The sequence below is a fragment of the Hylobates moloch genome, unplaced genomic scaffold (genome assembly GCF_009828535.3).
Source record: "Hylobates moloch isolate HMO894 unplaced genomic scaffold, HMol_V3 SCAFFOLD_15, whole genome shotgun sequence".
In the NCBI taxonomy this organism is placed as follows: Eukaryota; Metazoa; Chordata; class Mammalia; order Primates; family Hylobatidae; genus Hylobates; species Hylobates moloch.
Window position 1 is genome coordinate 5,175,702 of NW_026652290.1, and position 27,176 is coordinate 5,202,877.

General features: G+C 50.3%; 1 protein-coding gene across 2 annotated transcripts in view; it reads right to left on the minus strand.

Annotated features, from left to right (window-relative positions):
- Positions 1-1,069: 1,069 nt before the first annotated feature.
- The window catches only part of TIMP2 (TIMP metallopeptidase inhibitor 2), a 73,389-nt gene continuing 47,282 nt past the window's right edge, over positions 1,070-27,176 (minus strand). For both annotated transcript variants that reach the window (XM_032176687.2, XM_058428222.1), the window contains exons 2-5: positions 23,473-23,573; positions 20,592-20,700; positions 5,859-5,983; positions 1,070-3,943 (exon numbers count right to left, since the gene is read on the minus strand). In XM_032176687.2, coding sequence (XP_032032578.1) covers positions 3,746-3,943; positions 5,859-5,983; positions 20,592-20,700; positions 23,473-23,573 — 533 coding nt within the window. In that variant the 3' untranslated portion in view covers positions 1,070-3,745. The remainder of the gene's footprint in view (positions 3,944-5,858; positions 5,984-20,591; positions 20,701-23,472; positions 23,574-27,176) is intronic.

A 27,176-nucleotide genomic window follows, 5' to 3' on the forward strand; every position in this document is an offset into this window, starting at 1 on the left:
CGGAAAAAGGTTTTAAAAGTAGTTTTTATTTTTTGGCTGGGCGCAGTGGCTCACGCCTGTCATCCCAGCACTTTGGGAGGCCGAGGCGGGCAGATCACAAGGTGAGGAGTTCGACACCAGCCTGACCAACATGGTGAAACCCTGTCTCTACTAAAAATACAAAAATTAGCTGGGCGTTGTGGCAGGCACCTGTAATCCCAGCTACTCAGGAGGTTGAGACAAGAGAATCACTTGAACCCAGGAGGCAGAGGTTGCAGTGAGCCAAGATCGTGCCATTGCACTCCAGCCTGACTCCGTCTCAAAAAAAAAAAAAAAAAGTAGTTTTTGTTTTTTAAACATATGTGTACTGGAATATTTATAAATGAGACTGCTTCATGCCTGGAATTTTTTCTTCCAAATAATTTCGTGAAGGGTGGGTGAAGGCTGAGTGTAGGTCTAAAGCTGGCCATGAAGCCCTCAGTGTTGAAGCTGTGAGACGGGTGCATGGCTCTGCGTGTCTCTGTAATAAAAAGCCAGAGGCATGTGCTGAATGAAGGGGACCCTCTCCTACGCTTCTGCCTCTTCATCCACCTAAGGAAACCACATTTGCTTTTACCCATCTCTGCCACCACGTCGCACTTTTCTTTTTTTCTTTTTTTTTTTTTTTTGAGACAGGGTCTCACTCTGTTGCCCAGGCTAGAATGCAGTGGCACAATTATAGCTCACTGCATCCTCTGCCTCCGGGGTTCAAGTGATCCTCCTATCTCAGCCTTTTCAGTAGCTGGGACCACAGGCACATGCCACCACGCCTATTTTTTGTAGAGACGGGGTTTTGCGAAGTTGGCCAGGCTAGTCTCGAACTCCTGGGCACAAACGATCTACCCGCCTCGGCCTCCCAAAATGCTGGGATGTCAGAAGTGAGCCACCGCACCTGGTCTGCATCCCACATTTGACTCAGAGCTCACTGGCCTTGTTTCTCTGGAGGACACAGGGCGCCCCCTCCCGCCGGACGGTAGAGGTTCCTTGCAGAGGCTGAGCTAGGAAGTGGCCGTTCTGAACATCGGATACAGCCACACGGAGAGAGCCCACGTTCTCTTTGATAATACTGTTTATTGTCCACGGACCGAGCGATTGCTCAAGAATGATACAAAGCATCAGAGACATGCGCAGTCTGCTTGTCAACTTTCAACAACTCTTGTGTGTTCCCAGCACCGGAAGGTCTCAGACTTCATATTCCAGCATAAACACAGTGCTCCCCTCCCCCAAAAATCCAAACGAAAACAAAATCAACAGAGCTTTAAATTACGGCAGCAAGTCCAATATTTCTTAATACTTATCAAGCAAAGATTTGAAAATAACTACAATGTAAACTTTATTTTAAATATTTTGAGTTGCTTGCAGGATGAAAATAGGAGAAGAGAGCTGTGCTTAGAACATAACATATAAATTAAACGATGCCAAATGGAGAGCCTTCTTAAACTATATATATATATTGCCATTATTTACTGTGAAGGTATTTGAGTGGCTTCCTCTCTCAGCTGCCACCCAGCTCTTCTTAACCTGTTTTGTTTTCTGCTCAGCATGGTTAAAAGACCAATGTGTGTGGATCGAATATAAAGGCCACACCTTTCAGACCGAACCTACTCAAAGATCCTTTACTTTGTAATAATTTGAACTGGAGAACCAAAGACGGGAGACGAATGAAAGCAAAGAACCAAGGAAAGACCTGAAGGAATCCACCTGCATAGGCCACGCGTTCCACTCTGGGTCAAATGCTTCCACGATGCAGAAACCTTATTTTAAAAAAGTGCAAGTCTAACACCTACCAAGGGTAATAAAAAACACAGCACAGGAATGATTACAGCTGATGTCAAAAACAAACCAAAACATTAAAAAAACAATCAGCAGAAACAGGAGTAAATGTTACATATGATATCACCATACAGGAAGCGAACGGGCGTGGGGTGTTATATGGGTTGGAGGGGTCTGGTGGAGTTGTATATACTGAAATCACATGGACTGGTCCATTATGACATCTTACCAACTTTAGATCACTGTACAGCATGAAAACGCCCGTGGGGCAGGGGCCAATTCCTGGATACCCTCCCAGTCTGCCCTAGAAAGGGAAGTCATCAAGATCTGTGCTGACCAGGTCCCGGTGGGCATGGGGGCTGCAGGCCACTCGGGGGTCAGGAGTCTTAACAGGTGCTTTGGGGTTGCCGCTGAATAGAACGGGCTAAGGTGGCTTTGGAAGCATTTTGCAGGACCAGTCCCAGGCCGCCAAGCTTCGGTTTCATTGCGTGTGTATGTTTACATAATGTGCCTGTATATCGTCAGTTTATTTTACAACACAGGTGGGAGGAAACAAGAGATTCTCCTCATCATTACCGAGAAAGTTCTTCCTATCCTAACCCCCACATCACTGTCTTCGGGAAACCATGTTGAGGGAATACACAGGTTCCCTAGTTCCCTAGGAAGTTTCTTAGCTAGGCAATCTTTGTCATTTAAGAAATACAAGCAGAAGTTGGTATATCTGCAACTCAGTTTCACCTATCATCTGAGAATTCATCTTTAGAAAAATAAGATGTCTCTTAAAACAGGCCAAAGTGTCCTGGAGGCTCAGAAAGAAGGGAGTGTGTCACCAAAGCCACCTACCTCCAAAATCCTTCCCTTCCTAGGCTGGACTTCTTACTACGCTTAGCTGGAGTCACGTGCAGAAAGCCCCATGCAGAACGATGGCTGTCAGTCTTTGAGGGAGGGAACACTAAGCCTGGGAGGGCTCAGCAAGACCCAGCTTTTTCTGTCCTCAGGATGTGCAGATGGGGAGCCCAGCCGGGCCCTGCACACAAGCCTGGATAAAGCAAAGCCGTGCAACTCAATCCAGGTGCCTGATGCCAGAACAGGCAAGAAGCAATGGCAACCGCAGCAGCTCAGGAAGGGACCTTGAGGGCAGCCACCGGCCCCAGACAGCAGCCTCAGGACAGGACCTCACCGATTCCCCCTGCAAGCTGGGGAGCAGGTGGGCGGGGGGTGCAGGAGACTAAAAAGACTCAGCCGAGGCTGGAACGCAGCTCAGCTGGGGTTTCTCGCTCCCATTTCTACAAGGCTCAGAGGGAGGTTCCCACTGGAATTCTGAGGATTAATAGGATTGATGGGGCCCCTTCAAGAACGAGCCACTGGTTCCAGGCTGCCCCTGGATGTGGGGGGAGTCAGGTGCTGGGAGCTCATGGTGGGCACTGGGGCGATGGGGGCACTTGCCAGGGGCAGGGAGTGCTACACTAGGGCCAGAGGCGTGGAAGCTGCAGAAACCAAGGGCCATGCCCCTCTCAAGATGAAAGGGACCTGGTAGGCCTGCTACACAGTCTTGCAATGACCCTCAAAAGTTTCTGCAAAATGCACATTTCCAGGCCCTGCCTTAACCCAGCTGGGAGATCCCTAAGTGCTGCCTGCTCGGCATCTGTGACGGTGCCAAGGCAGGGACTGGGAGGGAAGCCGCGTGTCCCAGCCCTGCCTGCACCCAAGGATCGAAGCCCCAGACACATAGTGCCTGGCAGAGGGTGGATGGGATGAGGACCTTGGACCCATGTCTCCCTCCAGACCCACAACCATGTCTAAAAGGAGAAGGGGGGAGCAGAATCGTATTAATTTGGACCCATGGGATGAGTGTTTTATTCATGCTGTTTCCAGGAAGGGATGTCAGAGCTGGACCAGTCGAAACCCTTGGAGGCTTTTTTTGCAGTTGGCCACAGGGGTGTTGTAGGCCTGCTTATGGGTCCTCGATGTCGAGAAACTCCTGCTTGGGGGGCGCCGCGCCGCGGTACCACGCACAGGAGCCGTCGCTTCTCTTGATGCAGGCGAAGAACTTGGCCTGGTGCCCGTTGATGTTCTTCTCTGTGACCCAGTCCATCCAGAGGCACTCGTCCGGGGAGGAGATGTAGCACGGGATCATGGGGCAGCGTGTGATCTGGGGAGGGGCACACGGAGGGGGACAGAGTCAGGGACCCAGGAAGGGGTGGGCGGAGGCTGCTCTGAGGGCATGTCCAGAACCTGGCAATGTGCCTACCTGCGGTGTGCAGGGATGGCAGCCTCTCCCGAGACCCACAACTCCTGCAGGGGCTGGCCCGCGAGGGGGTCTTACCTGCAGGGAAGCTTTTCCCCCTCCCACCACTGCCCCCCTCCTACTGCAGGTGTGCTTCCCTTTGGGCCATCTTCTACCTTCCTGAGCAGGAGAGAATGGCCTCAGCTTGGCCCTGCCCTCTGGGGGACACAGCAACAATAATAAAAGGGCCTGGGTTTCCTGGAGACAGATTCCAGCCCAGTGAAAAGGCTGGGAATTGCGCAAGCTGAGCCCTGAGGTCATTGGCAACTAGCAATTTGGCCAAGGAACCCTAGGCTACAAGAGGATGACCGCCTTCACCACCATGGAAAGGAAAAGGAAGAACTTGCTTTTGATTTCATGCCACAGAGGAGTTTCGCTTAACATACGTGTGGCTGGAGACTTATGAGTTCAGAGTTCCTGTTTTGAACATGCCGAGAAGGGGCTGGCGGCCATCAGGAGGGAGGGCAGCCCCAGGCAGCTCCCCAGGGAAGGCCAATCCCCACAGCCTCACCAGAGTCTCCTGGTCCCAGACTCACTGGGAGTGACCCAGGGTGGGAGGTGCCCAGCACTCGGCAATGCTTCCTGCGGGGAGGGTGGGGATAGGGTGCTAGGAGCCCACAGGGTAACAGCCAGCCTGGGAGCCCTGGAGGCGGCGATCTCACCTTCCACAGCCACATCTAAGCGCTGCGCTGCTCCAACTGTGCCTGGCACAACCTCCGGGCTCATTGTAAGAGGAGCAGGTGTTCAGGTGTTCTCAACACACAGACCCCACGTAGACACCGACCCAGGTGTGAAAATGTCGGGAATGTTGGGAAAAGCGTAAGGCCTGCAGTGCCTTCTCATAAGCCACACAAGCGTTTGCACTTGCACATTTGTAGAAAATTATCCATGGGACCATATTCTCTCCCCCCATACAGCTCCTTTTTCTGGAAGCTACAGGTAACAGAGCTGAATTCATGCTCTTACTCTCAAATCTCCTAGCCTTCCAGACATCCCCCTCTTTTTTGGGGGGACAGAGTCTCACTCTGTCAACCCAGGCTGGGGTGCAGTGGTGTGATCTCAACTCACTGCAACCTCCACCTCCCACATTCAAGCAATTCTTTTTTTTTTTTTTTTTTTGAGACGGAGTCTCGCTCTGTCGCCCAGGCTGGAGTGCAGTGGCGCAATCTCGGCTCACTGCAAGCTCCGCCTCCTGGGTTCACGCCATTCTCCTGCCTCAGCCTCTCCGAGTAGCTGGGACTACAGGCGCCCGCCACCACGCCCGGCTAATTTTTTTGTATTTTTAGTAGAGACGGGGTTTCACCGTGGTCTCGATCTCCTGACCTCGTGATCCGCCCGCCTCGGCCTCCCAAAGTGCTGGGATTACAAGCGTGAGCCACCGCGCCCGGCCAACATTCAAGCAATTCTTAAGCCTCATCCTCCCAAGTTGCTGGGATCACAGGCGTGCGCCACCTCACCCGGCTAATTTTTGTATTTTTGTAGAGGCAGGGTTTCGCCATGTTGGTGAGGCTGATTTCCAACTCCCGACCTCAAGTGACCTGCAGCGCCCGGCCTCCAGACATCCCTTGACAGAGGTGTGCGTCAGGGCTCTCCAGGGACCAGGGGCTCTGTCCCCAGCCAGACAGCCTTACTCCTGGGATGACTCTACCTTCCCAGAGCCTGGTCTTAAATCAGGAGCCGGGGATTAACAGGCCCTGGAAAGCCAAGGATCAAAACCCCTGCTGTCCATCTGGAGACGGTGGGAGGAGGCAATGCTCCAGCAGACGCGGGACCTGCTTACCTTGCACTCGCAGCCCATCTGGTACCTGTGGTTCAGGCTCTTCTTCTGGGTGGTGCTCAGGGTGTCCCAGGGCACGATGAAGTCACAGAGGGTGATGTGCATCTTGCCATCCCCCTCGGCCTTTCCTGCGGAAAGATGGGGATCACCAAGCTCAGGGAGAGGGACAAGTCCTCCTCCTGCCCAACTCCTCTACCCGGCGCAGGGGCACTGGGATTTCGTTGTAACAATCCTGTGCGCTGTCTATTCTGAGTTTAACATAATGGGTGGCCAGGCACGGTGGCTCACTCCTGTAATCCCAGCACTTTGGGAGGCTGAGGCAGGTGGATCTCGAGGCCAGGAGTTCAAGACCAGCCTGGCCAATGTGATGAAACCCCCTCTCTACTAAAACACAAAAAATTAGCCGGGTGTGGTGGCACACGCCGGTAATCCCAGCTACTTGGGAGGCTGAGGCAGGAGAATCGCTCTTGAACCCCAGAGGCGGAAGTTGCAGTGAGCCGAGATCGCGCCACTGAACTCCAGCCTGGGTGACACAGCGAGAGTCCGTCTCAAAAAAATAAAAAGTGGGAAAAAAAAAAAAGCCATAATGCATGTCCACTGATAGACAATCAAGAAAAAACTTCCCGGCTGGGCACGGCGGCTCACGCCTGTAATCCCAGCACTTTGGGAGGCCGAGGCGGGTGGATCACGAGGTCAGGAGATGGACACCATCCTGGTTAACACAGTGAAACCCCGTCTCTACTAAAAATACAAAAAATTAGCCGGGCGTGGTGGCGGGCGCCTGTAGTCCCAGCTACTCGGGAGGCTGAGGCAGGAAAATGGCGTGAACCCAGGAGGCGGAGGTTGCAGTGAGCCGAGATTGCGCCACTGCACTCCAGCCTGGGCGACAGAGCGAGACTCCGTCTAAAAAAAAAAAAAAAAAGAAAAAAGAAAAAGAAAGAAAAAAACTTCCCTACTTCAATTACACACAGCTAAAATTTTGATGTATTTCCTTCCAATATTCCACTATTGATTTTGAGACAGTCTTGCTCTGTTGCTCAGGCCAGAGTACAATGGTATGATCATAGCTCACTGCAGCCTTGACCTCCCAAGCTCAAGTGATCCTCCCGTCTCAGTCTCCTGAATAGCTGGGACTATAGGTGTGAACCACCACACCCTGCTACTTTTTTATATTTTTTTTGCAGAAGTGGGGTCTTGCTATGTTACTCAGGCTGGTCTTAAACTTCTGCGCTCAAGTAATACCTCCACCTTGGCCTCCCAAAGTGTTAGGATTATAGGCCTGAGCCACCACGCCTGGCCCCAATATTCTATTAAATTTTATTCTAAAAAAAGGATAGAGACGATGTTTCACCATGTTGCCCAGGCTGGTCTTGAACTGAGCTCAAGTGATCCTGCCACCTTGACTTCCCAAAGTGCTGGGATTACAGGTGTGAGCCACTGCTCCCGGCCAATATTCCCTTCTATGTGCATCTTCACACACAAAATGTCATGCAGTATGTAGATTGTATTGTTTCCTGTTTTGTTTTTCACAAAATATTAATTCACAGTTGTTTCTCCCATTTGAGTTTAAACTTATAATTCTGCATTTTTCCATTATGAAGAGCCAAAGCATGGAATTTTTGAAAATTAGGAATCTGCTCTGAATTCCCTTCATCAGGCGTGATGAGCTGTGGCTTCTTTCTGTACTTCGGGCTCCTGACTCAGCTGCCTCCTTCCTTTGCTGAAGATACTACATTGGCAACAGCCTTGGCGTTTTCCAAGCAGGAGGAAAAGAACAAAGGAGTGTGTTCCAGTGGCTGACAGAACCTAATCACAGCTATGGAAATCATTTAAAAACTCATCCCTCAGGCCAGGTGTGGTGGCTCGTGCCTGTAATCCTAGCACTTTGGGAGGCTGATGTGGGCGGATCACTTGAGGTCAGGAGTTCGAGACCAGCCTGGCCAACATGGTGAAACCCCGTCTCTACTAAAAATACAAAAAGAAATGGCCAGGCGTGGTGATGCATGCCTGTAATCCCAGCTACTCAGGAGACTGAGGCGGGAGGATCGCTTGAACCCGGGGGGCGGAGGTCGCAGTGAGCCAAGATTGCAAACTGCACTCCAGCCTGGGCGACAGAGCGAGACTCCATCTCAAAAAAGAAAATAATAAAAAATAAATAAAATAAAAACTAATCTTTCAGGCAGGGCACGGTGGCTCACGGCTGTAATCTCAGCACTTTGGGAGGCTGACGTAGGGACATCACTCGAGGTCAGGAGTTTGCGACCAGTCTGGCCAACATGGTGAAACCCTGTCTCTACTACACATACAAAAATTAGCTGGGCATGGTCGTGGGTACCTGTAATCCCAGCTACTCGGGAGGATGAGGCAGGAGAATCGCTTGAACCCAGTGGGCAGAGGTTATAGTGAGAAGAGGTCATGCCACTACATTCCAGCCTGGGTGACAAGAGCAAAACTCCATCTCAAATAAATACATAAAATAAAAAAATACAAAAAATTAGCCGGGTGTGGTGTGGGGTACCTGTAGTCCCAGCTACTCAGGAGGCTGAGGCAGGAAGATCACTTGAACCCAGGAGGCAGAGGTTGCAGTGAGTCAAGATCAAGCCACTGCACTCCAGCCTGGGTGACAGGGTAAGACTCTGTCTCCAAAACAAAACAAAACAAAAAAACAAAAAAAAACCTCATTCCTCCTGCTACAACAGCCCCTTGTGAAGAGACACAGGTGTCAGTGATGAGCACCCACGCCTGGCAGAGACTGATGGGCAATTCCTTGAAAAGCAGACAGAGCCTCAGGCTGTGCCCTAAGCACTTTTGTTTGACAAAGTTTCAGCGCATCTGACTTAATGATCTCAGGCACAGCACCAGCCTCAGAGGATCCACTAATAGAAACAGCCCAGCGAAGGACTAACGCAGCTCACCGACCGCACCCCTGTGCCATGGAAATACGGATGGCTTGCCTGAGGCTTCAAGCAGGCACAAGTGGCCTCCATTGTCCTGGGTACGGGGCACTCGTTGTGCCAGCTCCCTGGGTTTGAATTCTTATGCTCGCACTTCCTGTTCTATCTGTTCCTTTACCTTCGGGTCCTTTTCTCCGTTTAGACTTACGTGACATTCCAGGTGCGGAACAGGATGAGAAAGCAGAATTACTCCTGTAACATTTATTCCAAATCCTATAACTTCACAAGGTAAATGTTTGGGTGGCCTTAAACAATTCAAAACTAGCTGGGCATGGTGGCTCACGCCTGTAATCCCAGCACTTTGGGAGGCCAGGGTGGGCAGATCACTTGAGGTCAGGAGTTCGAGACCAACCCGGCCAACATGGTGAAACCCCATCTCTACTAAAAATATAAAAATTAGCTGGGGGTGGTGGTGCATGCCTGTAATCCCAGCTACTCAGGAGGCGAGGCAGGAGAATCGCTTGAACCCGGGAGGTGGAAGTTACAATGAACCAAGATCGTGCCATTGCACTCCAGCCTGGGCAACAGAGCAAGACTCCGTCTCAAAAAAAAAAAAAAAAAAAAATCAAAATTAGATATATAACTTTCCCCACTAGACCTATGGCTATTTTCTGTGAGTTCAGAATAGATCAGGAAGGAGCAAAACAGACAGATGGGAAGGAACCCATTGCTGTATCCTGGTTGATCCTGGCATTTGGTGCCCGTACAGGTATACTGCAGCCCCTTCCCTGTCTAGCCTGGGCACCTGCCACCACAGACAGGCTGAAGCTCTACCCTGGCTTCCCAGCTTCTATGGTGATTTCCACTGTATGTATCACTTGACCAGCATTAACTCCCACTTTATATTAGATTTGCCTTCTTCTGCATCTCGCTCCTTAATCAGAGAGTAAGTATAGAGGGTAAGGGTTGTGTCTTAACCCTTTTGTTTCCTCAGTTCCCTGCACATAGTAATTGCTCAATAAGTTTACTGATGAGACACACCCGTGCTTGTTCTAATGATTTGCTTCACATTCTGCCTTTTACTACCAATTCTGGCTTCCTCAGGAGGTTAGCAATGGCAGGAAGAAGAGATGAAGTGAAAATTGTATCTTTTCTTTTTCTTTTTTTTTTTGGAGACGGAGTCTTGCTCTGTCACCCAGGCTGGAGTGGTGCAGCAGTGCCATCTTGGCTCAATGGTACCTCCGCCTCCCAGGTTCAAGCAATTCTCCTGCCTTAGCTTCCCAAGAAATTGGGATTACAGGTACGCGCCACCACTCATGGCTAATCTTTGTATTTTTTAGTAGAGACGCGGTTTCACCATGTTAGCTGGGATGGTCTTGAACTCCTGACCTCAAGTGATCCACTGCGCCCAGCCAAAATATTGTATCTTTTCAATGGTCCTAGTTATTGGGCTAACATGAACGTGGCTGTCACCTATAAATGTGGAGAGGACCCCCTCTGGTCTGATTAAGACTTGCTTGGGCGTACACACCATGAGCATCTGTAGCAATGTTCTACTTATGTCTGTCTTGGAGAAAAGCGAGGCATGAGTCTCGGTTATAGAAAACCAGGAATTAAAATTTGTAACAAAGCGTTGTATGTTTATTTTTCCTTTTGGAGAAGAGGAATGTGGAAGAAAATTACAGGGCCAATTCTGTATGAGTCTCCCGGTGCCCGACTCGACACGTGAGGCTGAGTCATCAGCCCAGGAGGAGGCGGCCTGAGTCATCAACCCAGGAGGAGGTGGCCTGTTCAGGCCATGCAGTCACTCACCGGCCACAGCCAGCCCGAGCTGAGTGGTTCACTGTGCCCTGCGATTTCTGGTTAGCCCCTGGATAAAGGGCCTATCCTGACTCGAGGCAAACTGGATCTAGGTTCCTGCCTCAGGAAATAAATGCCAGATTCAACGTGGAGTCATCTGACCAAGGCTGGGAAAGAAGTCAGATGAGAGAGGTTCCTCTCACCACGAGGTGAGTCAGCCACTGTGGCCATTAATGGCCCCACCCCTGCTGCCCCTCCCAGGGAGAGGAGGATGAAGTAATGCAGCCTCATTGGTGGAGAAGATATACAGCCAGCTGGCTACTGGGCAGGTCTCACGGTCTTTGTTGATTTTTAGAAACAGGAAGTCCATGTGCAGATTTGTTACATGGGTATATTGTGTGTCCCTGAGGTTTGGAATATGAACGGATCCATCGCCCAGGTAGTAGGCATAGCGCCCAATAGGTAGTATTTTTTCAGCCCTTACCCTGCTTCCTCCCTACCGCCTCCTTGTATTCCCCAGTGTCTCTTGTTCACATTTTGATGACCATGTGTACCCAATGTTTAGCTCCCACTTTTAAGTGAGAACATGTGGTATTTGGTTTTGTTTTCGCATTAGTTCCGTTAGGATAATGGTTTCCAGCTGCACTCCTGTCGCTGCAAAGGACATGATTTCCTTCCTTTTTACGGCTGCATGGTATTCCATAGTATATATACACCACATTTTCTTTATCCAAATCACCATTGACGGGCACTTGGGTTGATTCCGTGTCTTTGCTATTGCAAATAATGTGGTAATGAACACACGGGCGCAGTGGGGTATACACCCAGCAGTGGGACTGTTGGGTCAAATGCTGGTTGCTTTCTCAGTTCTTTGAGAAATCTACAAAGTGTGCCCCACAGTGGGTGAACTCAGTTACATTCCCATCAACAGCATATAAGTGTTCCTAAGCCTTCCCTTTACCCCATAGCCTTGCCAACATTGGTTTTTTAATTTTTATTTATTTTTTTGGGGGGGGGCGGGGACAGAGTCTTGCTCTGTCACCCAGGCTAGAGTGCAGTGGCACAATCTTGGCTCACTGCAACCTCCACCTCCCGGGTTCAAGTGATTCTCCTGCCTCAGCCTCCCAAGTAGCTGGGACTACAGGCGCCCGCCACCATGCCCAGCTAATTTTTTGTATTTTTAGTAGAGACAGGGTTTCACTGTGTTAGCCAGGATGGTCTCGATCTCCTGACCTCATGATCCACTCGCCTCGGCCTCCCAAAGTGCTGGGATTACAGGCGTCAGCCAATGCGCTGGGCTGTTTTTAACTTTTTAACTGAAGCTCTTCAAAATCTTTCAATGTCAGCTTTCTACCGAGGATCCTGCCACAGGTGCAGGGAGCAATGCCCTTTCAGCAGAGCCTTCACGCTCATTCGGCTACAGGCTACCCTAGCCCTCCTTAGACCTTCAGTATGACTGTATCGACTCACCAGCTTTTCATGCTGTGCTGTGCTGCGTGCGTGGGTCACTATCATCTCCAATGTAAGACATAAAATTATCAGCTGCCCTTGAGTGAGGCCTGACCAAGATAACCAGCAGCTCTGTGATCATCATTTCTGGTCTCCTACTCCCACTTTCATCCTCTCAACAACCCCTCGTGGGGCAGATACTACTGTCGTTGTCCCCCACATACGTATCGGCATGCGAGGCACAGACAGGTAAAGTCACTTGGCCAAGGACTTTAACGAGTCAGGTGTCAGAGCACACATTCGAACTGGAGCAGGTGTGTTTTCAGAGCCTTCACTCGGGCATCTCATTGTATTTCCTCACATCTTTTCATGACACTTAGTTGTTATCTTTTTCTCTTCAAAACAGAGATAGGGTCCCACCCTGCCACCTGGGCTAGAGTGCAGCGGTGCAGTCCTAGCTCACTGCAGCCTCAAATGCCTTGAGCTCAAGGGATCTTCCTGCCTCAGCCTCCCAAGTAGCCAAGACTACAGGTGCACGTGACCACACCCAGCTCATCTCTCCTTCCTTCTTTCTTTCCTTCCTTCCTTCCTCCCTCCCTCCCTTCTTCCCCGCTTCCCTCCCTCTCTCACTGCCTCCCTTCACTCCCTCCCTGCCTCCCTCCCTCTCTCCCTGCCTCCCTTCCCTGCCTCTCTCCCCCTTCCTCCCTGCCTCCCTCCCCCTTCCTCCCTGCCTCCCTCCCCTTTCCTCCCTGCCTCCCTTCACTCCCTCCCTCCCTCCTTCCCTTCCTCCCTTCTTCCCTCCCTCCCTCCCTTCCTCCCTGCCTCCCTCCCTCCCTTCCTCCCTGCCTCCCTCCCTTCCTTCCTTCCTCCCTCCCTCCCTTCCTGTTTTGTAGAGATAGGGTCTTGCTGTATCATCCAGGCTGATCTTGAACTCCTAAACTCAAGCCATCCTCCTGCCTCAGCCTCCCAAAATGCTAGGATTACAGGTGTGAGCCACTATGGTCAGCCCATTTCCTTATTTATGCAAGAAACTGTTCGCACTTGGCACCTTTAGTTCTGTGTCCTCATCAAAACCTCGTGCCTCCTCCTTGAGATACTAAGTAGTGTCTAAGTTATAAAGTTAATGGAAATGTTAACAATTTGAAAACATATATAGAATTCAACTTAGAAGAATATTACACATTTTGGAAACTTTAAAATGTATTCACATAAAAAGAAATAAAATCTGCCAGGTGGGTGCAGTGGCTTAAGCCTGTAATCTCAGCACTTTGGGAGGCCAAGGCAGGCGGATCACTTGAGGTCAGGAGTTCAAGACCAGCCTGACCAACATGGTGAAACCCCGTCTCTACTAAAAAAATACAAAAATTAGCTGGGTGTGGTGGTGCATGCCTGTAACCTCAGCTACTCAGGAGGCTGAGGCAGGAAAATTGCTTGAACCTGGGGGGCGGAAGTTGCAGCGAGCCGAGATCGCTCCACTGCACTCCAGCCTGGGCTTTGTTGCTTCTGTCTCATACCTAAACTAAACTAAACTAAACTAAACTAAACTAAACTAAAAACTAAACTAAACTAAACTAAACTAAACTAAACTAAACTAAACTAAACTAAACTCTGACCCATGCTACAACATAGATGAACTTGAGGACATTATGCTAAGTGCAACGCTTCAGCTATGGAAGGAGGTATGACTCTACCTGTACGAGGTGCCTAGAATGGGCAAATTCGTGGAGACGAAGTAGAAAGGTGGTTGTCAGGGGCTGGGCAAACAGAGGAATAGGGAATTATTGGTTAATGGGGACAGAGTTTCAGTTTGGGATGATGAAAAACTTCTAGAAATAGATAGTGATAGTTACACAACACTGTGAATGTACTTAATGCCGCCCAGGTGCGGCAGCTCACACCTGTAATCCCAGCACTTTGGGAGGCTGAGATGGGCAGATCACCTGAGGTCAGGAGTTCAAGACCAGCCTGGCTAACGTGGCGAAACCCCATCTCTACTAAAAATACAAAAAATTAGGCCAGGCATGGTGGCTCATGCCTGTAATCCCAGCACTTTGGGAGGCCGAGGAGGGCGGATCACCTGAGGTCAGGAGTTCGAGACCAGCCTGGCCAACACGGAGAACTCCTGTCTCTACTAAAAATACAAAATTGGCCAGGCGTGGTGGCGCATGCCTGTAATCCCTGCTACTCGGAAGGCTGAGGCAGGAGAATCGCTTGAACCTGGGAGGCAGAGGTTGTGGTGAGTCGAGACCGTGCCATTGCACTCCAGCCTGGGCAACAAAAGAGAAACTCTGTCTCAAAAAAAAAGAAAAAAAAAATTAGCTGGGCGTGGTGTTGCGCACCTGTAATCCCATCCCAGCTACTTGGGAGGCTGAGGCAAGAGAATTGCTTGAACCCGGGAGGCAGAGATTGCAGTGACCTGAGATTGTGCCACTGCACTCCAGCCTGGGTGACAGAGAGAGACTCCATCTTAAACAAAAACAAAAACAGAGAGCTTCAGCATGGGCGAGGATTCAGCTGGGTATGTTTGGACACCCGTGCTGGCTCAGACCAAGGTCAGTTTTGCACCCAAGAGTCCATCTGTGCATGGGACCCCCACCCTTCGTCCTTCTGCAGTTCTGCAGTTTGGCCAGAAAGCCCCTAGAGGGCAGTGTGAGGAAACTGAGCTGGGACAGCTGGAATTTCACTTTAAAGGCTGTTCCCTGTGGATAGGAACAACAAGAGGATGCAGGAAACTGGAAGTAAGTTCCCTGCACCACGGGGGATTCTGTCTCCTTTCTTGTCTCTCCAGATTTTATTTTTCTGATGACAAATGTAATAAATGCCATAATTTTAAAGGTTTAACAAATACAGGAAAGAACTGAAAAGGAGACACAGCAGATGCCAACACGCTGGGAAATTTCCTCCCGTGCTCTGTTCTGTGCACAGCTGCAGCAGCCCCCGAATGCCACGCTGCAGACCATGCCTCTGCCACGCACCACTGTGCGTGCTGTGTGGCCACCCCAGCTCTTCTGCCTCCTCTGTGTTTTTTTGAGGGCATTAGTTAGCTGGTAAGATCTTTGCACCACAGGTGGGTTTTGTCCCCTTCCCCTTCTCCATTTGATTTTATTTTTCTTATTGTAAAAATCATAAATAATACTGGGCAAGTAAAATGGTGCAGCTGCTTTGGAAAACGGTCTGGCAGCTCCTCAAATGGTTAAACCTAAAGTCACCCAACCCCTCCCCACCCCCCACCCCACCAATTCCACTGCCGGGGATACATCCAGGAAAAATGAGAACAGGTCCCTGCAAAATCTCACACACCAACGTTCATTGCAGTATTTGTCACAACGGCCAAACGGTGCCAACAACCCAAACGCACATCAAATGATGACAGGATAAACAAAACGTGGTCTATCCATACAATGGAATACTCAGTCATAGAAAGGAATGAAATTCTGATACACACTGTAACATGGATGACCCTTGGAAACACGAAAGAAGCTAGTTACACAGGGTCACACGTATGATTCTGTTCCCAGGAAAGCCCAGCATAGAGAAATCTACAGAGATGGGAAGCATACCAGTGGCTGCTTAGGGCTGGGGGAGGGGGAGGGGGAGGGGGGTTAGGAGGGTAATAGCACAAGAATGCAGGATTTCTTTGACTGTAGTGATTGTTGCACAACTCTGTGACTACACTAAAACCACTGAATTGTAGGCCGGGCGCAGTGGCTCATGCCTGTAATCCCAGCACTTTGGAAGGCAGTGGCAGGCAGATCACCTGAAGTCAGGAGTTCAAGACCAGCCTGGCCAACGTGGTGAAACCCCATATCTACTAAAAAGACAAAAATTAGCCAGGCGTGGGGGCTCACACCTGTAATCCAGCTACTTGGGAGGCTGAGGCATGCGAATCGCTTGAACCCGGGAGGCAGAGATTGCAGTGAGTCAAGATCGTGCCACTGCGCTCCAGTCGGACGGGTAGAGTGAGACTGTCTCCAAAAAAAAAAAAAAACACCACCGAATTATAAAATTTTTTTTTTTTTTTTTAAACAAGGTCTTGGAGTGCAGTGGTATGACACTGCGGCCTCAAACTCCTGGGCTTAAGCGATCCTCCCATCTCAGCCTCCTGAGAAGCTGGGACTACAGGCGTATGCTACCATGCTTGGCTAATTATTTTTGTTTTTGTTGAGACAGGGTCTCACTATGTTGCCCAGGCTGGTCTCGAACTCCTGGCCTCAACCAATTCTTCCACCTTGGCCTTTCAAAGTGCTGGGATCACAGGCATGGGCCACCATACCTGGCCCGAATTGTACATTTTTAATGGATAAATTGAATAGAGTGTGACTTATATCTCAATAAAGCTGTTAAAAAATATAAGTGCTCATGGCTAGGCATGGTGGCTCGTGCCTATAATCCCAGCACTTTGGGAGGCTGAGGCGGGTAGATTATTTGAGGCCAGGAGTTTGAGACCAGCTTGGCCAACATGGCGAAACCCCATCTCTACTAAAAACACAAAAATTAGCCAGGCATGGTGGCACATGCCTGTAATCCCAGCTACTTGGGTGGCCGAGGCAGGAGAATCGCCCAGGAGGCAGAGGTTGCTGTGAGCCAAGATCACACCACTGCATTCCAGCCTGGGCAACAGAAGGAGACTCCGTCTTGGAAAAAGAATAAGAATAAGAAAAGTGCTCATAATAAAACATTTTAGGAAGTCCAGAAATGCATCTTAAAAGGGGGAGAAAGTCTCCTATTATCCCCAAGGAGAGGGACAGAAGTCTTGATGACCAAGACACCTAGCAAAGCAGGAGCTGTGAGCGTGTTAAGGAAGGGAGGGAAGATCTTACCCAAGGGGAGATAACAGGAGTCTTCCCTGCCCAACTCACACCCCTGCATCTTCCTCCCTGCAATGACCTCCTCCCCATCCACAGGCAAGGACACCACCTTCACCCAGCAGCAAGTCTGTCTAGACCCTTAGACCTGTGATGAGAGTCTCTTCCTTTTGCACCTTCTTTTTTATTTTATTTTTTTTTGTGAGATGGAGTCTCACTCTGTCGCCCAGGCTGGAGTGCAGTGGCACGATCTCGGCTCACTGCAAGCTCCGCCTCCCGGGTTCACGCCATTCTCCTGCCTCAGCCTCCAGAGTAGCTGGAACTACAGGTGCCTGGCACCACACCCGGCTAATTTTTTTTTTGTATTTTTAGTGGAGACAGGGTTTCACCATGTTAGCCAGGATGGTCTCGATCTCCTGACCTCATGATCTGCCCGTCCCAGCCTCCCAAAGTGCTGGGATTACAGGCGTGAGCCACCGCGCCCGGCCCCTTTTGCACCTTCTAAGCATTCACTCACTATTCACAATTCTCCACAAGCAAAATCTATTTTCTCTGCTTTCTTTTCCAGTCTCCCCAGTCGGAACATCTGTGTGCTCCATGATGACCAGAGCCAAGGATCTCACCGTGGGAATCTCCCATTGTCCCTAACATGGGGCTGGGCACCCAACAGGTGCCCACTAAGCACACGTTGATTTTTAGAAGGGAAAAAAGTACATGTCACCTAAACCAGAAGAAAATCCCCCAATCATGGGTATTTGGATTTGGAGTATATGTTTATGGTTACAGTTGCCTTTTGGAACAAAATATAGTACCAGGCTAGGGGAGTTGTCTTGTCTCTTCTCTTTTTTTTCTTTCTTTTTTTTGTGTGTGTGAGATGGGGTCTTGCTCTGTCATCCAGGTTGGAGTACAGTGGAGTGATCTCAGCTTGCTGCAATCTCTGGGTTCAAATGATTCTCCTGCCTCAGCCTCCTGAGTAGCTGGGACTACAGGCACATGCCACCACGCCCAGCTAATTTTTATATTTTTAGTATAGACAGGGTTTTACCATGTTGGCAAGGCTGGTCTTGAACTCCTGACCTCAAGCAATCCGCCCGCCTCAGCCTCCCAAAGTGCTGGGATTACAGGCATGAGCCACTGCACCGGGCCTTGTCTATTCTTTTTTTCTTAAGTTTGTGATCAGATTCCTACTTCCCCAGGGAGGAGGGGAATAATGTTCCTTAACTGGCTGAGTCAGTGCCATGCTAGACTGCGGCTGCCGGCCACATGTGGCTGTTTACATTTAAACTAAAATTAGTTGAAATGAAATAAAATTTAAAATTCACCTCCTCGGCTGCACTAGTCATATCTCAGGTGCTCACGAGCCACAAGGCTGGGGGCCGCTGGACTGGATGGTGCAGAGACCGTTTCCATCACTGCAGAAAGCTCTTTGAGCCCAGTGGTTCTCAAGCAGGGGCAATCTACCCCACCTCCCCTGGGCACATGTGGCAATGTCCAGAGACCCTGCGACTGGAGCGGGTGCTGTGGCATGTAGAGGGTGGCGGCCAGGGATGCAGCTGAATATCCTATACTGTACAAGGTAGGCCCCCACACCAAAGAATGGTCCATCCCCAAATGTTAATAGTGCTGAGATTGAGAATCCTGTGCTGGCCTCCTGTGGTTCAGCCTAGCTGGGCATGCAGGGGAGGTGGTAGAAGGAAGTAAGGGGAAATAATTTTATTTAGGAATAAAAATAGGCCGGGCGCGGTGGCTCACGCTTGTAATCCCAGCACTTTGGGAGGCCGAGGCGGGCGGATCACGAGGTCAGGAGATCGAGACCACGGTGAAACCCCGTCTCTACTAAAAATACAAAAAATTAGCCGGGCGTGGTGGCGGGCGCCTGTAGTCCCAGCTACTCGGAGAGGCTGAGGCAGGAGAATGGCGTGAACCTGGGAGGCGGAGGTTGCAGTGAGCCGAGATCGCGCCACTGCACTCCAGCCTGGGTGACAGAGCGAGACTCCGTCTCAAAAAAAAAAAAAAAAAAGGAATAAAAATATAGGCTGGGCACAGTGGCTCACGCCTATAATCCCAGCACTTTGGGAGGCTGAGGCAGGAGGATTGCTTGAGCCTCGGAGTTCAAGACCAGCCTGGGCAACATGATGAGACTTCTTCTTTACCAAAAAATAAAAAAATTAGCTGGGTGTGGTGGCACACACCTGTAGTCGATCCCAGCACTTTGGGAGGCTGAGGCGAGAGGATCACTTGACCCCAGGAGATTGAGGTTGCAGTGAGTCATGATCACACTCCAGCCTGGGAAACAGAGCAAGACTGTGTCTCAAAAATAAAAGAAAAAAAGCATAAACAAAGAGATGCAACGATAAACAAAATGTGCTGCATTCATACAATGAAATATTATTCATCCTTAAAAAGTAAGGACATTTTGGGCCGGGTGTGGTGGCTCACACCTGTAATCCCAGCACTTTGGGAGGCTGAGGTGGGCGGATCAACTGAGGTCAGGAGTTCGAGACCAGCCTAGCCAACATGGTGAAACCCTCTCTGTACTAAAAATACAAAAAAAAAAATTAGCCAGGTGTGGTGGCATGTGCCTATAATCCCAGCTACTTGAGAGGCTGAGGCAGGAGAATCCCTTGAACCTGGGAAACGGAGGTTGCAGTGAGCCGAGATTGCGCCATTGCACTCCAGCCTGAGAAACAGAGCGAGACTCTGTCTCAAAAAAAAAAAAAAAAAAAAAAAAAGAGTAAGGAAATTCTGATGTATGCTGTAATGTGAATGAACCTTGAAAACATGATGCTACTGAAATAAGCCAGACAGAGAGGACAAACACTGCAGGGTTCTACCCATGCGAGGCCCCTGGGGCAGTCAAATCCACAGAGACAGAAAGTAAAATGGAGGTGGTCAAGGGCTGAGGGAAGAGAGAAGGGGGAGTTAGTGTTTAACGGGGACAGACTTTTGGTTTGGGAAGATGTGGAGATAGATGGTGGTGATGGTCGCACAACAGCGAATATATCTAATGCCACTGAAGTGTACATTTGAAAATGGTTGGCCAGGCGTGGTGGCTCGCACCTGGAATCCCAGCACTTTGGGAGGCCGAGGCGGATGGATCACCTGAGGTCAGGAGTTCGAGACCAGCCTGGCCAACATGGTAAAACCCCGACTGTACTAAAAATACAAAAATTAGCTGGGTGTGGTGGTACGTGCCTATAATCCCAACTACTCGAGAGGCTGAGGCAGGAGAATCGCTTGAACCCGAGAGGCGGAGGTTGCAGTAAGCCAAGATCGCAGCACTGCACTCCAGCCTGGGTGACAGAGCGACACTCCATCTCAAAAAAAAAAAAAAAGAAAGAAAATGGTTAATTAACATGGCTACATTTTGTTACGTATATTTTACCACAATAAAAAAAAGGAGACAGATGAACGAATAAGTCAAGCAGGTCTTGTGCATAGTATCAACAGACGTCACCCAAGCTTTTGGCCCTCCCGACAGCAGAAAGGGTTTCTCTGCCCTGCATGCCTCCAGCATCCTGCACTCGCCTCCCTTTTAGGAATAGAAGGCAAAAATGCTCACTTTTTTTGTCCACCAATCTCAAATTTCCCAGGAAATTGGCAGGTAGGTGAACATTCACTAGCATTCTCTGACGGGAAGTGGCCGAGAGGGCTCCGTACCCTACCTTACTGTTCCTCAGCTACTCCGCCTCCCCACCCGTCGAGCCTGGGAAATGAGCCCTGGACCGCGTCTAGGAACAGCCCCACTTCTGTGCGAGCCTCCGGCTGATGGCCCCACTCATACGCACCTGCAATGAGATATTCCTTCTTTCCTCCGACGTCCAGCGAGACCCCACACACTGCCGAGGAGGGGGCCGTGTAGATAAACTCTATATCCTTCTCAGGCCCTTTGAACATCTGGAAAGACAAGGAGGAGGACATCTAAGCAGAGGGAGGCCACACAGTTGCTGAATTCCGTTCCCATCCAGAACACCCCAGGCGGCACAACCTGTATCTGTGGTACAGCCAGCACCCAAGAGGACCAGGAAGTGCAAATTGCATGGATTAGAAAAGGACCGTTCCAGCTGGGCTCATGGCTGTAGTCCCAGCACTTTGGGAGGCTGAGGTGGGCAGATCGCTTGAGGTCAGGAGTTTGAGACCAGCTTGGCCAACGTAGCAAAACCTCGTTTCTACTAAAAATACAAAAATTAGCTGAGCGTGGTGGCAAGCGCCTGTAATCCCAGCTACTTGGGAGGATGAGGCAGGAGAATCGCTTGAACCTGCGAGGTGGAGGTTGCAGTGAGCCGAGATGGCGCCACTGTACTCCCACCTGTATGACAGAAACTCTGTCTCAAAAAAGAAAAGAAAAGAAAAGAAAAACACTTCTTATAGCAAAGTGATTCTTTGGAGTCACTCAACTCTTAGTGTGGCAGATCACAGCAGGTGGGCACAAGACTCATCTGTGCCGGGCACGGTGGCTCACGCCAGTAATCCCAGCACTTTGGGAGGCCGAGGCGGGCGGATCACGAGGTCAGGAGATCGAGACCATCCTGGCTAACATGGTGAAACCCCGTCTCTACTAAAAATACAAAAATTTAGCTGGGCATGGTGGCGGGTGCCTGTAGTCCCAGTTACTCGGGAGGTTGAGGCAGGAGAATGGCGTGAACCCAAGAGATGGAGCTTGCAGTGAGCAGAGATCGCGCCACTGCACTCCAGCCTGGGAGACAGCGAGACTCCATCTCAAAAAATAAAAAAGACTGTCATCTGGAGCATGACATCCTCAGACAACACCTCTGTCCCCTCACCCCCCGCCCCAATGAGGTCATTTCTGAATCTCTGGGGAGGGGCTTCTGTACCTCCACATGACTCTGGACCACCATGAAGAACCATGAGTTTTGCATATTTCCAGGAATTTATTTTTTTGAGATAGGGTCTCATTCTGTTGCCCAGGCTCGGGCTGCAACCTCAACTTCCCAGGCTGAAGTGATCCTCCCACCTCAGCCTCCCGAGTGGCTGGGACTACAGGCACATGCCACCATGCTCGGCTTTTTTTTTTTAATTAGTAGAGACGAGGTCTTGCTCTATCACCCAGGCTGGTCTCAAACTCCTGAGCTCAGGCAATCCTCCTGCCTCGGCCTCCCAAAGTGCTGGGATTACAGGCATAAGTCACTCCGCCCAACCCATATTTCTAGGAATTTTGATCAAATATTGTCTACTTGATGGCAATGAGAGCAGAGAGGCACCTCAGGAATTAGGACATAACTCCATGGGCCAGAGGAGTTTGCTTTCTCAACATGTGATTTCCTCACAGCCTTTCAGGAATGCACCTGCTGCCCAGGTGAAGAATGGCATTTTCTCAGCACTCAGGCAGGCTGTTTTTTTTCCCCCTGAAGAGTTTCAATAAGCAAACCCAAATGGAATGGGAGCATGCCTGATGTCATGACAAATGGCTTGAGAGTGACACTCCAACTTGTACCAAGAAAGGTTATGTTGATGCTGTACTAAATGACATCATTTGCCAAAAGGCTAAAAGCATTTCCTTGGCACTGGCACTGGCCTTTTCATGACCCTTTTATGAGGTCATAAGAGCAGATTCTCTTTCCTGCTTCGTAAAGAAAGAGACTCAGGCACTGAGAGACTAGGTCATCCCCTTAAACTGACATAGATGTGATGATAAAGCATTCCACTGACCTTCTGATAACATTGATTTTCAACTACTTTTTTTTTTTTTTTGAGATGGAGTTTCGCTCTTGTCGCCCAAGCTGGAATGCAGTGGTGCAATCTCAGCTCACGGCAACCTCTGCCTCCCAGGTTCAAGTGTTCTCCTGCCTCAGCCTCCCAAGTAGCTGGGATCACAGGCACTTGCCACCACGCCCAGCTGATTTTTGTATTTTTAGTAGAGATGGGGTTTCTCCACGTTGGCCGGGCTGGTCTTGAACTCCTGACTTCAGGTGATCCACTCACCTCGGCCTCCCAAAGTGCTGGGACTATATGCATGAGACACTGTGCCCGGTCTACTTTTCATTTTTAATAACAAAATTAAATATGGATGACTACAACTACCACCATATCACATGGCTGTCCCTCCACCTGCAACATGAATTTTCTTCTCTCTTACAGACCATGTTAGTTACTATCAAGCCCCAGGCCAGGCCCTGCCCTTCCTGCTACATTTTTTTTTTTTTTTTTTTTAAATACAAGGTCTCACTCTGTCACCCAGGCTGGAATACAGTGGTGAGATGTCTCACTGCAACCTCTGCCTCCTGGGCTTAAGCGATTCTCCCACCTCAGCCTCCTGAATAGCTGGGACCACAGATGGGTGCTACCATGCCTGGCTGGTTTTTTGTAGAGATGGATTCTCACCATGTTGCCCAGACTGGTCTTGAACTCCTGAGCTCAAGTGATCCGCCCACCTTGGCCTCCGGAAGGGCCGGGCTTACAGGTGTGAGCTGAAACGCCCGGACAGGTTTCTGAAGGAATTAAACTTGTGGGGAACATGTCATCTCCACACAACTTTTCAGGCATTCCAGGATTAAGGGAAATCGGATCTATCTGCAGCTTGATGACCTCATCCTCTGCTCTACTCCACAGGTGACCGGATCGTGTTCCAGGGACCCAGGCTCTCTGCCAACCCCAACACCCCACAGCTGTGCCCACAGTGCAGCCCGGGACGCTGGCGGCCACTATTACCTTTATCTGCTTGATCTCATACTGGATCCTCTTGATAGGGTTGCCATAAATGTCGTTCCCAGAGTCCACCTCCTTCTCACTGACCGCTTTGGCCCTGATCACTGCAAAACACAAGACACAGAGGTGAGGAGAGTTCCTGAAACACACTCCTGGGGCTAAGGAGAGGGATAAGACGTCCAGGCCTGCAGGAGCTGCCGGAGGGTTACAGACAGCAGCAAGGTGCGAGGCGGGCAAGGGGCATGGTGATCCCAGCCCCCAGCATGGCGTCTCCTCCTCCAAGCTGAGAGATGATGCCCAGCCTCCTCCTCCTTCCACGATTCTTCAACAAGAATCCCTTCTTTGTTGACAGGGGCCCAAGCCAGAAGCCCAGAGTCCCTTGTGACCAAGGCAGTTTCTGTAACACTGGGAGGCAGTCATTGATTTGACTGAAGCTCATCTGTTGATATCATGCTTGAGTGCTTTTGGCTTTTTTTTCATTCTCTCCAGTGGGTACTCACTGGTGGCTAGGGCAAGCAGGTACCCCACGGAACTGACCTGCAATCCCACACATTCCATGAAGGATGGGGCATTTCCCCACCCTCCAGCCACGGCCTATTGGAAACAAGCTTTTCTGGGCCAAGGGCAGAGGGGGAGTTACCCACCTTAAACGGGCCTTAAAAGTACCTGGCATATTTAGGTTTGGGGGTCTTACATCTGGAAAGGTCTATCCAGCTGTTCTCATCTTTCCTGACCTGGAAAATGTTCTAAGAGTAATTTTTGTTGTTGTTGTTGTTGTTGAGATGGAATCTCACTCTGTTGCCCAGGCTGGAGTGCAGTGGCACAATTTTGGCTCAGTGCAACCTCTATCTCCCAGGTTCAAGTGATTCTCCTGCCTCAGCCTCTCAAGTAGCTGGGATTACAGGCGCCTGTCACCACACCCAGTTAATTTTTTTTTTTTTTTCAGACGGAGTCTCACTCTGTCGCCCAGGCTAGAGTGCAGTGGTATGATCTTGGCTCACTGCAACCTCTGCCTCCTGGGTTCAAGAAATTCTCCTGCCTCAGCTTCCCAAGTAGCTCTGACTACAGGCAGCTGCCACCACACCCAGCTAATTTTTGTATTTTTAGTAGAGAAAGCATTTCGCCATGTTGGCCAGGGTGGTCTTGAGCTCCTGACCTCAGGTGATCCACCTGCCTCGGCCTCCCAAAGTGCTAGGATTATGGGCATGAGCTACAGTGGCCAACCTTAATTTTTGTATTTTTAGTAGAGACAGGGTTTCATCAAGTTGGCCAGGCTGTTCTCGAACTCCTGACTTCAAATGATCCACCTGCTTCGGCCTCCTAAAGTGCTGAGATTACAGGCGTGAGCCACTGCGCCCAGCCTGGGTGATTCTTTACAGTAACACAGATTCTATCAGGGGCACAACAGGGGCAGGGTCAGAAAGTTTCACCCAAAGGAGACATCGGCAGGCACAGCTGGCAGACCCAAGGGACAGATGCTGAGGAAGGACAAACAGAAGGAAAGAGGATCCCAACTAAGCCACAACCCAAGAGGAAGGAGTTGGGGAAGAGGCTGGGCTGGGGCCATTCCACAATATTCTGGAGCCTGGGGTTGCTGACAGGCCATGCAACACAGGGCTTTCTCCCAGCAATTAAGCCAGGACTCTGTTCCGCTCCTGGTAACCTGAGGGCAAGCAGATCAGTAGTTCATGCTGCCACTTGGGCAGGGTTGGGTAGAGCCCTCCCTTTTTTAACTTCAAGGCCATTAGTTGGTGATATGGTCTGTTTTAATGGCTTTAAAAGCTTTGCCCTCCCAAACTCAGCTATTCAGGGTCACTCTGGGTAAGTGTTATGTTAGGGTGGATATGAGCAAAACAGAGAGGTCAGGAGCAGACCACGCCAGGCTCCAGGCAGCCTCCCAGCCCCAGCCCCAACCCCACCCCACGTGGTCAGCTCAAATCTCTTGGAACCCCTTAGGCAGGGCTGTCTCTTCCCACAGGGGCAGCGAGGCTCAGGCGTGTGGGTGCTCCATCTGTGTCCATCCCCACCGGGCCCCAGCAATGCTCTCTGCATCCCAGGTTGGCACCAGAGTCCCACACCACAGCCCCACTCCCTCGCCTGTGCACAAACCCCTTTCTTCTTTCTTCTTCTGTTGGAGCTGAGTCATGACTGGCCGAGGCCACAGGTTCCTGTTTCCCAGGCTAAGCCAGGCCTCATCCTGAAAAGCCACATCTAGGAAATGTGTCCCGGCAGGCCACTCCAGAACAGATGGCTTTGCCCTGATGGCCCCATTTCCAGTGCCCTCCCAACCATCCTCTCATCCACCACCACCAGCTGTCTTTTTATATGCATGTTCCTTTCTGCTCAATCATCATCCTTGGCTGCCCCCTGCCCTCTCCTAAAATATGAGCGCCTTTGCAACCTGAAGTCAGCCAGGGGCCTCGGCTGCTGTGCCCAACATCCCCCATCCGTGCTCCCGCTCTTCTACCACTTCGTAATACTCCTCTGCCCTGAACACGCCCAGGTGCATCCACACCTCTGAAAAGAAAAGTTTCTTTCTTTCTTTTTTTTTTTTTTAGACAGTCTTGCTCTGTCACCCCCCCAGGCTGGAGTACAGTGGCGCGATCTCAGCTCGCTGCAACCTCCGTCTCCCAGCTTCATGTGACTCTCCTGCCTTAGCCTCCCAAGTAGCTGGGATTACAGGCGGGCACCAACATGCCTGGCTAATTATCATATATATTTTTTTGAGATGGAGTTTCACTTTTATCACCCAGGCTGGAGTGCAATGGTGCAATCTTGGCCCACTGCAACCTCCACCTCCTGGGTTCAAGCAATTCTCCTGCCTCAGCCTCCCAAGTAGCTGGGATTACAGGCACGCGCCACCATGCCCGGCTAATTTTTTTGTATTTATTTTAGTAGAGATGGGCTTTCACCATGCTGGCCAGGACGGTCTTGAACTCCTGATCTCGTGATCCGCCTGCCTCGGCCTCCCAACGTGCTGGGATTACAGGCGTGAGCCACCGCGCCCGGCCTTGGAGGTACCTTTCAATGGTCCACTATGCTCACAAAGCTTAACGCACAATAGGCACTCAACAAGCACATCACTGGAGTTCAGAAAATAAGCAAAGATTACTTCAAAATGGCCAAAATGTTGCATCCTACCATGGGCATTGAGGTTCACATGTTGTTCTCTTACAAAAATGCCTAAGGCTCCCAGGTGGCAGCTGGGCACTTATTTGAAGGAGACAGCAAGAGACAGAGATCCTGCATTCGCCCCCAGACAGCTGCGTGATCTTTGAGAAGCTCCTTGACTTCACTGAGCCACAGTTGTTCACACCTAAGACGGAGACAATGACAACGGTCCTGACACTTCACAAGGTCGTGGTGACTGTTAGAGGGGCTGGTGTGGAGACTTCTGTGCCCGGGAACTCATGTGTGTACAGTTCAGGACCACGAGCGTCACAGAGACAAGCAGGGCGAATTCTCCCACTCCCGTGGATGAGGGATTGGGATGGTGGCATCATGCCACTCAGGTACAGACACCCGGTCCTGGTCAGCAGGCCACAGACTCTCGATTTGATGCAGCTTCCCAGCATGTTAGCTTTGCCTGGGGTCTGCAGATTACACACTTTCCTTCTTCAAAGTGTCAGAAAAGAGGAGGCTGGTTGAATCAAGGGTCCAGGGTAGCCACGTGGGGTTAGGACTAGAAAGTGAACTGGCGAGGAAGC